The 19,089-nt window shown below is 36.8% G+C and overlaps 1 protein-coding gene across 1 annotated transcript in view; it reads left to right on the top strand.

Moving 5' to 3' along the window:
- The window catches only part of MCPH1 (microcephalin 1), a 306,661-nt gene that overhangs the window by 265,737 nt on the left and 21,835 nt on the right, over nucleotides 1–19,089 (top strand). The window contains exon 13 of the mRNA XM_044663596.1: nucleotides 14,454–14,691. Coding sequence (XP_044519531.1) covers nucleotides 14,454–14,691 — 238 coding nt within the window. The remainder of the gene's footprint in view (nucleotides 1–14,453; nucleotides 14,692–19,089) is intronic.

Genomic DNA, 19,089 nt, shown 5'->3' with positions numbered 1-19,089 from the left:
GGAATTTGGAGTTCTCAAAAGCTGGAAAGGATTCATGTATGGACTATGTAATGGAGTACATGTCAGTCATATCTGAGGAACAGCCCTGACAATTATGCAGAGGCTCTTCAAGAAAGGTGAATTTTTGTGACCACAACTTGTGAAATTGTTTAGTCTTTGTTTTAGTATATACTGACAAAATATGCATATAAAGAAGTCCAGCTTTCGATGAGATTTTGGCCAGTTCTGGTGAGAAAGTAACCTGCAGTTTAGATCAAAATTCATCGTCAACAAAATAGTTATACCTCATATATAAGGGTACAATCTAATAAAGAGGAAAAAATGGTATTTTATTTAAAATTAGAGAAGTAACATTTTAAAGAAACAGTTCTCAAGTACCTCAGAGATGCAAAGCATACTGGTATATCTCTTTTAATTTACATAAAAATTTTTATTAAAGAAAGTGAAACTAAGAAAATCAGAAATAATCTGAACATTGAAACTGAAGTGTTATTAAAAGAGTCTTTCCATTTATTTGGGGAAATTTAGGGAGTGGTGACTTTTTAAGTAAAAGGTGAGACTGAAAGTAAGAAGGCTCTCCTTTAGGGCATCAGGAAGACATAACAGCAAGAATTATATCACAGCAAGGATGGCAGCAAGAGATTCTGTTCTAGTTCCATGGCTGAGGTTGTTCTCAGCTTTGTCATGCTTCAAGAACTCCTCCTGAGTTCAGCCAACCTTCCTCAGGCTTTATTAATAAACCTCTGAGTGAAAATCTTCTTCTCTTTTGTTCCTCATCAGTATTCTCCCTGGAATGTTCTGGAGAGAGAAGAATAGCCAGATGGAGGGCAGCTAGGTATCTTAGGGTGTTGAGAGCCAGGCCCAGAAACAGGAGGGCCTGGGTTCAGCTCTGGCCTCAGACATTGGGCTAGTCCTTTAACTCCAATTGCCTAGCCTTGACTGTTGTTCTGCCTCGGGAGCAATATTTAGTACTGATTCTAAGACAGAAGGTAAAGGTTTAAAACAAAAGAATAGCTAGAGGGATATGACAATGCTGAGACATTTGCCTCATCCACTAGACCAGAGAAATCACTGGATTGTTCATACTATTGAGGTGAAGGACTTCAGTTGTAGAATAAGACAGACAGGTTGATAGAGTGATATAGATAGGTAGGTATGTAGGTAGGATGCACATAGCCAATGTAGGAATGTTTTGTTTGACTATTCATGTTTATAACAGGGAACCAGTTTTTCTTTTTTTTCTCAATTGAGGAAAGGATAGGAGAGTAAAGAGACAAATTTTTCACTGATTGAACAAAAATGGAAAAAAAATTTTTTATTGGATTTAAGGGTCTGGCACTTAAAGAGAAAAGACTTGAGTTTGAATCCTGGCTCTGCTGCTAATAATTTATGTAACCATTTGACCACTCTGAGTCTCATTTTTCCTCCTTGTAAAATAAGGACCAAATGATCTTTAAGATGTCACAGGATTTAAAACTGGAAAAAACTCTTTTTATGTTTTTGTTATATAAAAAATAATTGTGGTTATTAGGATCAAAGGAAGGAGAAGAAGATTCCAGGGATGCCGTGAAAACAGCTGCACAATTTGGCAACAAATTGTTAATTGTGTGGGTCCTTCTTCTGGCTATTTTTCTATTTCTACTATGTTAAAAAATAAAGAAAGCCTTTTATGAAATAATACATCTGAAGACACTGCACTTTTTTTCTTATTTTTAATTATAGAAGATACAGGATTTTAATTATAGAAGATACTCCGAAGTCTTTGTCATCAAGACCTCATCTTTGTCACTTAAAAGTAATCTATGGATTTTGGTGTGATGTACTAAAAAGTATGTTAAACTAGAAGCTAAAGGACTAAACTTGAATTCCTAGAATTAGATGTGTGACCTTGGGCACATGATTCTGCCTTTCCGGACCTCATTCCTCAAAACAATGGATGAGTTATAAGATTCCTTCTAGCCTAGATAGTCTATGACTGACACCCTGAAGAAGAAATTATTGTAGTTTTCACTCTTGGAAAATGAGATTTTATAATATAGGCTAGAAGTACTCTTGTGTTTTGTGTCTCCAGAGATATTTCCTGTCCCTCAAGCTGGCAGGAAGAAATACTCAGCTCACTAACTTAGAATACCTCCTCTGTGTGCCAACCCAGGCACTGATATACCAGTGGGTATAATTGTGAACAGAAATAGTTGAAAGCTGTCTGGAAACTTAATGAAAAAAAAAAAGAAAAGAAATAGAAATAGAAGCAACAGGAGATTAATATCCCTACTGAAAATATATTTAATTGTTATAGGTAATATTTCCATCTTCAAAGTTTTTGTCTACAAGGGTTGTCTCTTCATGGATAAGGATCGTAATCTTTGTGTGTCTTAGTAATAAGCCTTCGGAAATTACTGTGGTTACAAGTGTTAATTCTCTATTAGACAGTCCAATAGTGATGAAATTTATCATAGTTAATACATTGTGATGAGTATGATTATGGGTAATATATAATGTGAAGTTCATGAGATTCCCACCAGACAGAGTTTCAAGCTTCACTCTGTCCATGGGCTGAGGCTTCAATGTCTCTAACACTTGCCCCAGAGCCATCTGTGATACAGAGTCCAATACCCAGTTTCTAGGTGGCATCACTTTCCCAGATTCTACCAGGTTCCCTAGACTGAGATGTTTTTATTTTCTTATACTTTCAGAGTATATAGTAGAGCAAAATCTATTCTAACACGGACAGAATCTTATGGTATAGGATAAAAAGGCTGGTCTTGGAGGAAGGAGCTCTGGAAGACATGAGTTCAAATCTGTCCTCAAGCACTCAACAGCTCTGTGACCCTGAGCAAATCACTTGATCTTTTTCTTCCTTGCTTTCCTTATCTGAAAATGGGGATAATAGTTGCGCCTACCTCAAAGAGTTAGTAGAAAGATCAAATGAGATTATATGTGTGAAGTACTTTGCAAATCTTTAAAGCTCTAAATAAATGTCATATTATTTATAAATGAATACTATTTATCCTTGTTTAACTGCTTATTCAAATCAATCCTGATATTTTAGGTCAGAGTAGAATGAAAGAAAGATAGGACCTACAGAAATTAAGGTTTGTTCTCTGATGATATATACACACAAGCACACACACATGTTTTGTTTAACCAAAAAACAAGTAGTTTTTGGGAAGTAAAACCAATCTGCCCATAAAAAAACTTTTTAAAGACCATTTGTTCACTGCCATCAAGTGAACAATGTTTTTAAATATTTCATATTTATTTTTAAAAGTTAAATAAATTTTTTTGAAGTTGGTAGTTTTTCTCTTTCCCTCAGAAATGTTGGCAAATGGCTTATCCAAAACTGACTTTGAGCCAAACAGTAGATGTATTTGCCAACTTTCTCAAGCCGTGTTCCCCCTGGAACTTGGACTTTTAAAAAATATATTGTTGTAATTAGACTTTCTTATCAGCCCTGGTGATTTAAGAGAAGTGTAACTTTCCTGCCAACATATACTACAGTGTTAGGAGAAAAACCTGTTAAAGAAATTGTCAACAGCTTGGGGTGGGGGTGGGGATGGGAAGGTTCCTACTTTGAGACACTTTTATTTTTCCTTCAAAGTCCATGTTATAACTGCCTTCTAATGAAAATGGATGACTAACTTCATATATATCATATTTTCATTTCTAATCATTTTGAATTAAAAGAGGGACTCTTTTAAAAAAGTCAGATTAGGAGATGGCTTGGTACTATACAAAAGAAGGAGCTTTTGTTTTAGAATCAGAGGACCTGAGTTCAAATGCCACCCCCTAACTGTGCAACCTTGGGCAAATCACGTAGCCTCCCTTGATCTGAGTTTTCTCACCTATAAAATAATGTTGTTGAACTATATTCTCAATAAGATCCCTTTTAAGCCCCAAATCTATGATCTGATGGTCTACAACTACTCCTTCAACTTAAACTATTAGATAGTTCTCTGGTTAATTGAGAGCTTAAGTGGCTTGTACATATACAGAGAAAATAAAACCTTAATTTCTATAGATCCTGTCATTTTTCCTTCTTCTGTTTTGGCCTATAATATCTGGATTGACTTGAATAAGTAATTTAATAATGAAAATTATTAATTATTATTAATTATTTATAAAAACTTGACCTTTATTTGGAGCTTTACAGTTTGCAAATCACTTTACACATTAGGACAAACCTTTGTGGTAGGGGCTGTTATTATTCTTATTTTAACCCCCCAGGAGCCATTGCTATAGATAGTAGCAAAACTTGGGAAATCCTGCCAAGGATGGGGCCTAGTCTTAGCCACCACATTTAGAATTTAGCAGGGTCTGGCCACTCCATCCAAAAGTAAGTGAAGAGGTAACACCAAGTACTAAGACCCAATCTAGAAAATGAAAATGGAGATATGAGTTAAAAGAAGAAATTACAAGCATAATGAAGAAATATGGATTGAAAGAAGCCCAAGAAATAAAAGAGTAAGCCAAGTCCACAGTGGTGAGTCTCCAAAGAAGGAAAAGAAAGAATAACTGAATAGAAATCAAAGTGTACAGAAGTGAAGTACATTCTGGAAAAAGAGAGCAAAAAACAGTTGTGTAAAAAGAATAAATGAAGGCAAGATTCAAAGAGACAACTTAAGGACTACTATCCCTTCTAAAAAACTTCTAAAAATAGAAATCATTGCATCAATTAAAAGAATTCACAGATAGCCTCCAGAAAAGTTAGTTGACTTTGACTGAATACACCAAATTATCTGTAACATGAGAGGATTGAGAAATCCTTTCTAACTCTAAATCCATGGTCCTTTAATCTTTTTCTCTCTGTTACTTCTCTTTCCTATAGTTCACAATATGATGGTAGAACTTTAAAAATATACCTAGATGGGGGGCAGCTGGGTAGCTCAGTGGATTGAGAGCCAGGCCTAGAGACAGGAGGTCCTAGGTTCAAATCCGGCCTCAGACACTTCCCAGCTGTGTGACCCTGGGCAAGTCACTTGACCCCCATTCCCTACCCTTACCACTCTTCCACCTATAGGTCAATACACAGAAGTTAAGGGTTTAAAAAAAATATATACCTAGCATATAAGATATGTCACTCATTTCACAAATGATTCAAATGTTTTGTTGTTATAATTCATACCTTGTAAAATATGGACTAGAAATAGATGATTCAGTTATTATGAATAATAATTTTAATAATTCATTTATATAATGCCTTAGTTGATAAAAATCCTTTTCACACAGTCTCTTTAATCCTCTCAACAACCTTATGAATTAGAGAGAGACCAAATTATTATCATCGTTTTACCCAAGAGGAAACTGAGACCTAGAAACATTAACCTACCCACAATCACAAAGTTAGGAAGCAGCTTGACAGGGATTCAAATGAAGATCACCTAACTTCAAGTCCAATTGTGAAATATCTTCCACGTAGTACGTCCTTAACAAATGTTTGTTGAATTTTAATACATCATTCAAAGAAATAGCTGAATAAGAAGATTAAAAATTTAAGGTTATATTCCCTTCTATAATCTTGAATATTTTCATTATATAAACCAAAAAGACCAAGTATGATATCTGAAGGGAAAAAGACTCTTGTTAATAGCTAAAGTATTATGTCCAATAGATGGCAGCAAGGATAGTGAGTGAGGAAAGATTAAAGGAATTGAGGTTGTCAGAAAAGACTTAGGAAGAGAATGAACCCTCATCTTCACCTACTTCTAGAACTATTCTTCCTCTCAGTAAAAAAAGAACTTAATTTATTTTTCTAATGTGTAGTTAAAAATTATAGAAAAGTAAATTTGTTTTCCTAATCATTTGAGTTGTTTACAAGACTGGACTGCTTTACTAAGTAGTAAACTCGCTGATATTGAAAGTGTTCAAGCAGAGACTGGGTGGTCACTTATTAAAGTTGTTATAAAGGGAATTCTTCATTGAATAAAATTGTATGTCCACTGGGCAGTATCAAATGACCTTTAAGTGCTCTTCCAATTCTAAGATTCTATGGAACCTACATTATGTTTTGAGGAATGGCTAATTCCTAAGATCTTCCTAGCTATTAATCTCATTTTAATTACTCTCTTCCTAAGAGGTAGATTTAATAGATCCGCATTAACAAACCTATTATACAGGAAACCCATTTTTCCTTTTGACATCAACAAATAAATATATGAGGGGAAAAAATATCTAAATGTTAAGAATACTGCACTCTTCTTTAAACCCAAGTCTTAGAAATGTAGGACCTAGCAGCATTAGAATCAAGTTCAATTACATGCCTTCCATCCAAAATAGCATGTCTTACTGAGTTTTTAACATAGAGATTGCTAGCACTCATTAATTTCAAGCTAGAAACCTTGGCATGTGGGTTAACAAAAGAACCTGAAAGTAGAAGATCCTTGGGATCTCAGGCATATTATTAACTTTAAATAAATTAAATTGAATTGAGTTCTGTGGAGGATTATTTTACTTTCCTTTTGAAACACAGCATGTTAGCAGATGTTGCCATTTATTTCAGATGGGGGATTAAACTATTTAACCACCAAAGATGGATTCTCCTCATCATTTTGCAGTCTCTGATTCTAAACAGAAACAATGGAGCATATTGCTTACCTGCATATTTCATATCTTAACTTTCAAGAAGTGTAATTGTTAAGATTACATGGCATATTTGATGGGCCATTTATTGATAAATCAAAATATGTAGTGCTAATATCAAATGAGAGAGATATTAGTGTTCATTTTAAATCCCGAGAAGCCTGAAAATATATGGAAATGAAGATGAAAATATCTTCCATCCCAGTCCTGTGATACTGTGTCTAGTGGTTAGAGAAAGTGATTAGAATAGATTCATTGATGACTCATTATTTGGCACTAGGCAATCACATCTCCCTTTGAACTCAAGTTTTTTTCATCAGAAAAATAAATGTTAATAACCCTTAGTCATCTATCTTACAAAGATGGAGTAAATATTATTGGCAAGTGCTTAAAATGATTCAAGATTCCCAGACTGTTAAATATAAAATATAATCCACTTAGTCAAAGGAAAAACTTGTTGAAGAAGATATTTAAATGGTTAACTTTTTAATACTTCTGTTAGGTTGATTAAAAAAAAAAGTCATACTACTAGGTTTAAGAAGGTCTTGTTTCTATAAAAGATTTATGTTTTCTTAAAATACAAAGGCAACATGATATTATAAAAAGGATACCAAATCAGGAGTTAGTAGAATCCTAACTGTTTCATGAATTAGTTAATTTAGTGACCTACCTTGGGCAAGTAATGTCCTATATGTTATAGCAGAAGGACTGGTAGATTTGGAGTTGGATCTGGATTCAAATACTTGCTCTACCACCTGGTAATCTGTGTAAATTTGGAGAAGTCTCTTAATACAGGCTTCTCTTCCTAAAAATAATAAAGGGATTGAAGTAGATGGACTCTAAAGGTCCCTTTCATCTCTAAATGATCCTATTATAATCCATTTTGAGGCCTTGTTTTTTTTTTAAGTATTCATTCATTTCTTTCTTTCCTCAACCACTGATCTCATACTAGAGGTATCAATATGTATTAAGTATTGAAGAATCAACATGTATTATGTTTTGATACTCCTCCTTATGCCTCAATTTACCAGTTCCTTTTTCTGGAGAAAATCAAGAAATCATGTTACCTACTACAAGCAATCTTTGTCTTGTTATTGGGTTATTCAATCATTTCAGTTGTGTCAGATTCTTTGTGACCCCATTTAGCATCTTCTTGGCAGAGATCCAGGAGTGCTTTGTCACTTCCTAGTCCAGCTCATTTTTTAGATGAGGAAACTGAGGCAAACAAGGTTAAGTGACTTGCCCAGGATCACAGAGCTAGTGAGTGTTTGAAACTGGATTTTTACTCAGGAAAATGAATCTTCTTAATTCTAAGCCTGACACTCTATTCACTAAACCACCTACCTGCCCTAAGGAATCCTTTTATACCTGCCTAATTAGTTCTATAACCACTCACTGCAGTCAGTGTCAAGACCTCCAGCTCCCGATGTCACTCCAAACAGAATAGCCGGTGGGAAATTAAGAGATATCTGGAAATTCAGAGTTCTCTAAAGAGGGAAGGAGGTTTTTGAGGAGTTTTTTTGACTCAGTTCTCCAGTTAGAGGGGTAGAGGCAACTGAAGGTGCTGATAAATGTGAACATGAGAGCTGAAGCAATCTCTGTGATCAGTTTCCTGGTGATGTGCTAAATCTAGTTTGGGAGAGGGGCCAGGCAATGATGATTTTGGCATTGAAACCAAGCAGAGAAGCTGATGGGAAATGAAGAATTTTCTAAAATTCTATTCACACCCTTCATTTCCATTTTTATTATTTTATTTTTTATTATTTTATTAGAGTCAGACTATTTTAGGTCTGAGAGGCAAATTAAGTTCCTCTATTATTATTGTTGTGTCTATTTCTCCCAGTAACTCATTTGACTTTTCCTTTAAGAATTCAGATGCTATGCCATTTGTTACTTATCTGTTTAGTATTGATAATCAGTTCATTGTTTATAATATCCTTCAGAAAACTGTAGTTTTTTTGTAGACCTTTTAACTAGGTCTCTTTTTGCTTTTGCTTTGTCTGAGATCATGACTGTTAGACCTGCCTTTTTTTTAACTTCAGCTAACACAATAGATTTTGCTCTAGCAACCTACTTTAACTCTATGTATCTTTCTGTTTCAAGTGTTTCTTGTAAATAACCTATAATTGGATTATTCTTTCTAATCTGTTCTGTTATCTTGTTTATTCATCCCATTCACTTTTGATTATTAATTATGTATTTTTCTTCCATTCTATTATCTTATTTTTACTCCTTTATTTCCTATACCCTCTTTAAGATTCTTTTTTTTTTTTAAACCCTTGTACTTTGGTGTATTGTCTCATAGGTGGAAGAGTTGTAAGGGTGGGCAATGGGGATCAAGTGACTTGCCCAGGGTCACACAGCTGGGAAGTGGCTGAGGCCGGGTTTGAACCTAGGACCTCCTGTCTCTAGGCCTGACTCTCACTCCACTGAGCTACCCAGCTGCCCCCAAGATTCTTTTTGCCTAAAAATAATCCCTCTCTTAATCAGCCCTCACTTTTGTTTTTCCCTTTCTTCTTGACTTTTTCAACTTTTGACACTATTTATCATCCTCTTCTCCTGTATACTCTCTCCTTTTTAGGTTTTCATGACATTTCACTCCCCTGGTTCTCCTCCTACCTCTGTGATTATTTCTTTTTAGTCTCCTTTGCTGGATCTTTCTCCAGGTAATTCCCACTAAGCACCCTTGGATGGCTCCCAGGGTTCTGTCCTAGATTATATTCTCTTCTACTTCTATGTTCGCTTCCTTAGGGATCTTATTAGCTTCCATCAGTTCAGTTATCATCCCTATGCATACAATTCTCAGAGCCATTTTTCTAGTTTTGGCTTCATTTTCCCACATCATCAAACCACATCCCCAAATCCCATTACCTTGGATGTTCCATAGACATCTCAAAATCAACAAATCCAAAAATAGAACTTTTAATCCTTTTTGAAAAACCCTTTCCTTTTTCCATTTTCCTTATTATTAGTACCATCATCCTCCCCAGTCACCCAGTCTCAAAAGCTAAGTGCCATCTTTGACTAATTGCTTAATCTATATATCCAATCTATCATCAAATCTCTTTACTATATCATGTTCCCTTCTTTCTTCTCACATGGCTGCCACCCTTGTACAAGTATTCATTGCCCCTCACTTAGACCATTGCAAAAGCCTTCTACTTGGTCTCCCTAACTACCTCAAAGATCTCCTTATTCTAGTCCATATTCTATTCAGCTGACAAAGTGGTATTCAGATCTTTTAAAGCCCTTTACAACCTGGTCCCTTCCAGCTTTTGCAGACTTTCTAAACAACTTCCTTTTGTGGACTCTACTCTAGTAACTGTGATCTTGCCATTTCTTGCACAAAACTTTCTATTACCCAACCAAGTCAGCAAATATTTAATAACCAGCTCTTCATGGAGAGATCCAGCTCATACATATAATTCTTGTGTGGGTTTGAATCACCTGTGGAGAGAAGCTGGAAGCTGGAAGCTGGAAAGTAATGGGTTAAGCTTACAGGCTACAGAAAATAAGCCATAGAAAGAACTGACTGACAGACAGACAGACAGACAGACAGACAGAGAAGAGAGAGAGAAGAGAGAGAGACAGAGAGAGAGAAGGAGCACAAGGACAAAACTTTAGTGTGGTCTCAGCAGGTCATCTCTTCCTCCTCAGATGGTCAGAGAGAAGGAGTGACTGAGCTGAATTGATGTTATTGAGGATTGTAGGAATGAGGGTTGCAGAATGTCAATCAAAAACAGTCCTCACATCAGAAGTTTTAACAGGTTAATGACAAAGCCAAAAGAGAGGATAATAACACAATAGATTGGCAGGTATCTAGGACTAGAACACTTCTCCTTTCCAGGAGGATGGCACCAATTTAATGATTCAGAAATCAATCATGTAAAATATTAGAAATATATCCATGAGTCTGGTCCATGAGCACTTTGCTTATTAGAGTCAGATTTTGACTGCATCATTAATACCTTCATGATTCGTTATAACGGAAACCCTACACTTCAGGGGGCAGGGGGAGGGGGGAGTACACAAGAAATACCTTTAAATTAAATCTGCATTATTAACACTTTCTCCAATACTTTCTAAAGCCTAGAAAACAATAAAATATCAAATCAAGTCCTAATGTGTAGCATTTCCTGATTTCTTATTATGTTTGAGACCCTTACCTTCTACCTTAGAATGAGTACTATGTATTGGCTCCAAGGCAGAAGAGTGGTAAGGGCTAGGCAATGGGAGTTGTTACTTGCCCAGGGTCACACAGCTAGGAAGTGTCTGAGGCCAAATTTGAACCTAAGATCTCCCGTCTCTAGGCCTAGCTCCTCATACACTGAGCTACCCAGCTTCCCCCTCCTGATTCTTAAAAAAAAATTTTTTAACCCTTGCCATCTGTCTTAGAATCAATACTAGGTATCAGTTCCAAGGCAGAAAAGCAATAATGGCTAGGTAATTGGGGTCAAAGGATTTGCCCAGGATCACACATTTAAGAAGTATTTGAGGTCAGATTTGAACACAGGTTCCTCTCACCAGGCCTGGCTCTTTATCCACTGAGTCATCTAACTACCTCTCATTTAATCATTTCTAAGGTGTATTGCTCACATTGAAAATTCAACAATCTGACTCCTGGAACATTCATGCCCAGAATGCTCTTTCTTTTTATCTCTTATTGGCTTTCCTAGCTTCCTTCAAATCTAAATTCAGATCCTACCTTCTACAAATGGTCTTTATAACCTAAAATTTCCCCTACCCCTGGCCTTCTCTCTTCCATTTGCATTGCATATATCTTAAATATATGTAGTTGATTGTATGTTGTCTCTATTTCCTTGTATTCCTAGGCTTAGCACAGTCTGGAGAACATAGTAAGTGCTTAACAAATGTTTGTTGACTGAGGGAACTAGATAGTCACTAAGATTTTAAAAAAGATATAAGGGAGATAGAGACCCATTACAGATTCCTCCCTACTCTATGATTAGGTTCCTAACTTTTAATGCTAGAATTTAGATGGTTCTTATTTCTAGTTTAGTTCTTTTTTGTCTCCTTTTTTTTTAAAACCCTACTTTCTGCCTTAGAACCAATCAATATTGGTTCCAAGGCAGAAGAGTAGTAAGGACTAGACAGTGGCTCCATTAGGTTAAGTGACTTGCCCAGAGTCACCCAGCTGAGAAGTATCTGAGGCCAAATTTGAACCTAGGACCTCCCATCTCTAGACCTGGCTCTCAGTCCACTGTGCTACTCAGCTGCCCCCTCTAGCTTAGTTCTAGAGAACTGAAGCTAGGTAAAGGGAAATGGCCAAAGTCATACAACTAATAAACCAGTAGGAGACACAGGATTCAAACCCTTATCTTCTGACATTCAGTCCACTTTCCACCCTCAAGATTTTTCTTTTAAAATAATAGTTCTCCATAACAGACTTCTCTACTAGCAGCAATGCAAGAATCCAAAGCAAGGGGGCAGCTGGGTAGCTCAGTGGATTGAGAGTCAGGCCTAGAGACGGGAGGTCCTAGGTTCAAATCTGACACTTCCCAGCTATGTGACCCTGGGCAAGTCACTTGACCCCCATTGCCCACCCTTACCACTCTTCCACCAAGGAGCCAATACACAGAAGTTAAGGGTTTAAAAAAAAAAAAGAATCCAAAGCAAGGCTGAGGGACTTATGAGAAAGAAAACTAGCCACATTCAGAGAAAGAACTGTGGGAGGAAAAACAACTGCTTGAACACATGGGCTGATGGGGATATTATTAGGGATGTAGACACTAAACGATAACTAGTCCAACTATCAATAATATGGAATTAGGTCTTAATCAATGATACATGTAAAACCCAGTGGAATTGTGCATCAGCTAAGAGGGGTTAGGGGGATTAGGGGAGAGGGAAAGAACATAAAACATGTAACTATGGGAAAATATTCAAAATAAAAATATAAAAAATAAAATAATGGTTCTCAATTTTTTTGGTAACTACCCTGTGGCAGTCTGGTAGCACTTATGGGTGCCTTCTTAAAATAATGTTTCAAGATAAATTAAGGAAATACTAAATTTCATTTAGAAGTTAGTGAAAATAATGGGTTTTTTCCTATCCAAGTTCATAGACCCCTATAAATCTATCCATAGAGGCCTTGGGAGAGTCCATGGATCTCAGCATAAAAACTCCAATTAAAAAAAAAAAGACTAAAGATCCAATGGAAAAATCTCACATCCTCCTCTCAGATACTCAGATATTCTGGGAACTTTAGTCTAAAGTACTTTGAGCTTTGGAGGTCTCACTCTTTGATTTCTTTTTACACCCTTTCTGCTGCCATCTTGCCCACGAGTTCCAATTTCCCCAGCAGTTTCAGTAACCATCAGCATTTTCTGACATGCATGCCACAGGCAACACAGTAGAGAAAAGAAATGGAGGAAGGGACTCGCAACTCATAATTAAGACTGACCCAAATTTACAAAGGAGACAAGTAGAAGAACTGCCTATTTGCTCAGAAGCTCAATCATAAACATCATGTAGCTTTGTGTTATTAACTGATTGAGTAGAAACCAGTTGCTAACTTTTATGACCAAAGGAATGAGAGGATTTTTTTGAATCATAGATGAGATAACTTTGTAAGTACAGACTTTCAGTGCTTCCCTACACAGGGTACTCAGTCCATAGACAAAGATAAATGCATGTTATAATTGTGGGAACCATGATTTTTTGGTTATAAGGTCTTGGTGAAAAGAGCCCCTTTACCAATGCCATTTGGTACTTTGCCACAGAGAGTCTTAGAACATTGTCTGAGGCACTCAGAGGTTAAATGATTCGTCCTGACTCAGACACTCAGTATGTGGCAGAGTGAGACTTAAACCGAGGTGTCTCTGAGTCTAGGGGTCTGTCTCCTGTGCCTTCCTTGCCCGTGATAATAGCTATGCTCAGAAAAGGTTTAGAATGACAGAGTTAAGGTGGATCAGAGTGGAAGATAATGCATACGGTACTCGAATGTGTTTTTGGGGGATGACATTACTATTGGTACCCACAAAATTGAACCCACTCCTTCTGTGAGCCCCCAATTGAGTGACAAATAATGCTCTATGAAATATTTATATCTTCTACTGAGCAAGTTCTTGTGCATCCCCAGAACTGTATCCTTACAGGAAGAGCAAGACCCAATGATTGGTGCTTTACCCACTTATCACCTGTTCTAAGTTAGGATTCTGTTTCACATAAACAAATCAATCTAAATTACTTTGATAGACTTCATGTGTTTTAGGTAACAGTTGTTTTGTGTTTTTTTTCCCCTACTCTAAGACCGGTATTCATTGTTAATATTTAAACTTGGGTAAATAAGTAAGCAGCTTGAATGATACAAATTAATGTATCTATACAAGCTAAATGTAAGTATAATGTAATTGTGTAATCAATTTTTTGCATGTAGGCTACTTTGGAAAATTTTGTTGTTCTTTAGTCATTTTCAGTTGTGTCCAACTCTTGGTGCCCCATTCATGTTTTCTGGGCAAAGATACTAGAGTAGTTTCACCATTGCCTTTTCCAGTTCATTTTGCAGATGAGAAAACTGAGACAGAAAAGGGGTAAATGACTTGACCAGAGTCACACAGCTAGTAAGTGTCTGAGGACAGATTTGAATTCAGGAAGATGAGTCTTCCTGCCTCCTTGCCCAGCACTCTATCCACTGTGCCACCTAGCAGCCCCATTGGAAAATACCGTGTCAATTGGATGTCATAGTCATTTTCTAGATCCTTCAAAGTCAAAACTCATTTGAGAATGTGAACATTTGCATTCAAATCATTCTTTTCTCAAATAAAAAGATGAACTTCACAGCTAATACATTAGGAATTTGAATGAAGCTACTTGAGCCATCATAATTCTTTTCTCTTTTCTTTTTATCACAACAGATCTGCCGCCAAGAGCGCCATTTGTCAATAGGACAGTACCAGGGAGACCTCTTTGCCAGTCAGCCAGTGATGTTCATAACTGCAGCCTCTGAGCCTCCTTGTGCCAAGCTGAGGGAACTTGTGCGGCTTTGTGGAGGCCACGTGTCCAGGAGCCCCTTTGCAGCCAGTATCTACATTGGTCCATACAGAGGAAAGAAACAGCCACAGATCAAGCACTTGTCAGAAAAATGGATCCTAGGTAGGAAGCCGGTAATCACTTCAGATAAAATGTGATTCCTGTGTAGAAAACATTGAAATAGAGTTCTGGTCTCAGCAAATCTGAGTTTTGAATACCTGGTAATATACTCTTCTGGGCACTGGGGGAGACACAAAAATAAAAATCCATCCATCAATAAGTATTTATTAAGTGCCTACTACGAGCCAAGCACCAAGCTGGGGAATGAGGATACAAGTACAAAGAGCCAAACAATAATTCCTTGTAAAGAGCTTACACGTGTAGCGTAAATATAAAGCGAGCAAATACAAACATATACAAAGTAAATATAAAAAAGCTTTGTAGGAAGATACCAGCCTTTGTGGAGGACCCAGAAAGGCCTCATGCAGAAGATAGTGCTAGAGAGGCATCTTAAAGGAAGAAAGGGATTCAGTGAGGCAGAGCTAAGTAGATGGTTCATTCCAGGCCTATAGAATAGCCAGGGCAAAGGCCCAGAGATGGGAGATGGAGGGTTACATGTGAAAAAGAGAAGGACTGCTGACTTGGTGGCAAAGTAGAATTCAACAGCTTATGGCAGGTAGAAAGTCCATCTATCAGTCTCAGTAAATTAGAGTGGATCCCTCTTGGCAGATAGTGTCAGGGGAAAAGCTCCAAGAATTTTGAGCTTCTCTTGTGATACATGGCAAAAGTTATTTGGCACAGTGATTACTAAAAGACTACCATGTAGAATAAATGATTTTCATAATATTCATGCTAGACATTAATTATCAAGTGTTACTTTCTGATACTACTGAGCCAAGAACAAAAGGCCCCTTTGACCCTTTTCTAATTAAAGGAAGCTCCATAGTTTACTTAGTAGGTTTGAATCTACTAGAATAGGAAGTGTTTAACCAAAATAGAATAGCATGCCTAGAAACATAATATTTAGATCAGGGAAAGACTTTAGGGAATCTTCTTCAACCTCCTCATTTTACAAATGAGAAAAAAAATGCTAGAATTGGGAAACTGACTTGTCCAAGGTTGCACAGATAGAAAATGGCAGAACGAGACTTCAACCCATGTCTTCTGACTATGGATTCAGTTCTCTTTCTCCTAAGCCATGACAGTTCTCTTATGTTTGCAATGGAGAACTCATTCTTTTGTTTCTTATTTTTATATACAATTATTTTATAACTATAACAAAATGGCAAAGACTTCCAGCAATGTAGGATTATACCATAAAAATGCATTATTCAGCTAACGGAACTTTGCACACAATTGATATCAACAGCTAATGCTTTGAAAGTTTGGAAATTTTTCACAATGCTAAGGGCCAAAATCTGGATCTGCACTGTTATTATTTCCAGGTTGGACAATCCTAATGCTCCTTTCCTGCTTCTTGTGCAATTTTATTTAGAGCCATGAACAATTCAGCTATTCCTGTAGTGGTTTTCAATTCATTAATGTTCCCTTGCTCATGTCCTCACTTTTTTATATCCAGACTGAACTTTTCTCTTTCTTTCATAATGTGTACCTGAGGAGGAAGTTCTTGGATATGCATAATCACAGAATTCCCAGTGGATTTCTGGTTTATCATTTCGCGTACCATCTGCACCCTTGGCAACAGCCAGCTACTGTGGAGACTGAAATATTTGGCTCCCAGGCCTCGCACATCTTCACCCATGTCAGATGATACAAACCTACTTCATTCACCCCACCATGCCACCTCCCACAGCTTTAGATTTTAGAGCATTTACTATTCGTAATCCTTAGTTCAGATGCTGCTATTTTGGGACTATTACAGTAATATCATGTACATAGTATAATCCAGTGGTTCCCAAACGTTTTTGGCCTCCCGCCCCCTTTCCAGAAAAAATATTACTTAGCCCCCTGGAAATTAATTTTTTTTTAATTTTAATAGCAATTAATAGGAAAGATAAATGCACCTGTAAGCATCACCGCTTTCCTAGATCGCTGCAGCACCCACCAGGGGGCAGTAGTGCCCACTTTGGGAATCACTGGTATAAAAAGAGATTTTTTTATAGATAATTGTAAGTCAACCTTTTATGTGTACAAATAGTGTTTCCAGGAGAAACCCAACCTGACAGTGAAAATATCACATGACTCTCCTTCATGAGGCCAGAGTTCTTGGCCAATTTCTGCCACTACCTATAACCTTGGGCAAGTCATGTAAACTCTTTATGCCTCAGTACCCTTCTCAGTATACTAAAGATATAATGCCTATTCTACCTCCTTCATAGAATTACGGTGAGATTCAAAAGAAATAATAAATATAAAAAGACTTTTAAAAGTATAAAGTATTGAGGGCAACTGGGTGACTCAATGGATTGAGAGCCAGGCCTAGAGACAGGAGGTTCTGTATTCAAATTTGGCCTCAGACAGTTCCTAGCTGTGTGACCCTGGGCAAGTCACTTAACCCTCATTGCCCAGCCCTTACTGCTCTTCTGTCTTGGAACCAATACAGAAGGTAAGGGTTTTAAAGAAAAAATAAAATAAAAGTATAAAGTATAATAAAAAATATATAGAATTGATATAGCAAAAATATCATATTAATACAAATAGTGGCATATATTTCTCTTAATATAGGTAACAGATTCATTTTTTTAAACCCTTACCTTCTGTCTTAGAATAAATACTATATGTTTTTTCTAAGGTAGAAGCCATAAAGGCTAGATAATGCAGGTTAAGTGACTTGCCAGGGTCATTCAACTAGGAAGTATCTGAGACCAGATTTGAACCCAAGACCTCCTATCTATCGATCTGGCTGTCTATTCACTGAGCCACCCAGCTGCCCACTAACAGATGCCTTCTTTTTCTTTTTAACCCTTAACTTATTCCTTGGAAGAAGTGGTAAGGGCTAGGCAATGGGGGTTAAGTGACTTGCCCAGGGTCACACAGCTAGGAAGTGTCTGAGGTCAAATTTGAACCTAGGACCTCCTGTCTCTAGGGCTGGTTCTCTAGATGCCTTCTTAACAGTACCCATAAAGCAAAATCAGACCCAGTAAGCTTTGTTTTCATTTTATAACAACAGAGAAACATTCCTATAGGGAAAATTTTATATCCCAAACCTTTTAAAGTCATCATTATGAAAAAACTAAGTGGGATAGCTAGGTAGAGTGCCAGGTCTAGAGTTTGGAGGACCTGGGTTCAATCTGACCTCATACACTTCCTAGCTATGTGACTCTGGTCAAGTCACTTAACCCCCATTGCCTAGCCCTTGCCATTCTTCTGCTTTAAATCGATTCTAAGACAGAAGGTAAGGTATTAAAAAAAAAAAAGAACAAACTAAGCCTTTCTTAAGCACAAATCTAAAGGAAAAACAATGCTTTTACAGTGAAATAATAATACTAAATCTCAAAAATGGGTCAAAAAAATTGTCTAACTAGAAATATACAAGGTGTGCTAGTCACCTTGTAGAGCATGAGGATATAATGGCTACCATAAGCCTTTGGGCTCATTGAGGTAGTTCTAATTTCTTCTATAAGATACTGTCATTTTATTTTTTTCCCATCTTCATACTATCATTTTCTTGTACTGATAGCCCTCTTAGCAGACATTATAAAGTTTAAGGTACTAGAATCCTGTCCCAACTTCTGGCCCTACCATAATTTCTTCATGAAGTCTCTTAACCTTTTCTTGTTTATGTCACTACATATCTCTAAAAAAATTAGATAAGTATCTAATAGTCTTTTTTTACATATTTTTAACATAATTCCTCTACTTTGAGCTGAAAATGATGAGAGAATCTAATCCAATGCCCCCTAGTTTTTCAGTTGAGGAAACTGAAACACAGAGAAGCTAAATTTCTTACCTGAGATCACACAGGTGTTATGTAGCAAAACTGGGATTCCCTGATTCCAAATTCAGTATTCTTTCTACTTGAACTTTCTTTCTGGCTTTGAATCAGAATCTTTGCCATTGGAAACAGATCTTAGGGAACCTTCAAATTATATTATAGCAAATTTAAAGGGACATATTTCATTGATGATTCATTTTTATCCATTTATTTTATTAAAAATTACTATGTATTTATGAAATGAAGGTAGATTGTACAATCTTAATTGTTTTCCCTGTTCATTCACAAGAACCTGTTTTTCCCTGAAATAGCTCTATACCTGGGATAAGATGCCTGATGAATCATTGAAATAGAAAGGAAAATAGGGTCAGTTAAAAGAGAAAGCACTTCTTGATGCTTGAGACTTGTAATTTTATCAATGTGGGTTCTCCTGCCACCCACACACATCCCAAGCTCTCTAGAACTTGGTAGATGGTCTTGGGGAATTACTAAAGCAAAAAAAAAATTATTATCCTGCAGGCAGCCTGGTGATGAGCCCTTTAGCTAGATTATTCCTCAGATCGTAGGTGCACAATTTGTAACTCAAAGTTTTTCCATCCTTGGTAATACCTTCAGAGTGTGAGAAA

Source organism: Gracilinanus agilis, chromosome 2 (genome assembly GCF_016433145.1).
Source record: "Gracilinanus agilis isolate LMUSP501 chromosome 2, AgileGrace, whole genome shotgun sequence".
Taxonomy (NCBI): Eukaryota; Metazoa; Chordata; class Mammalia; order Didelphimorphia; family Didelphidae; genus Gracilinanus; species Gracilinanus agilis.
Note: the sequence above shows the minus strand (reverse complement) of the source record. Positions and strands in the feature narration are given on the sequence as shown.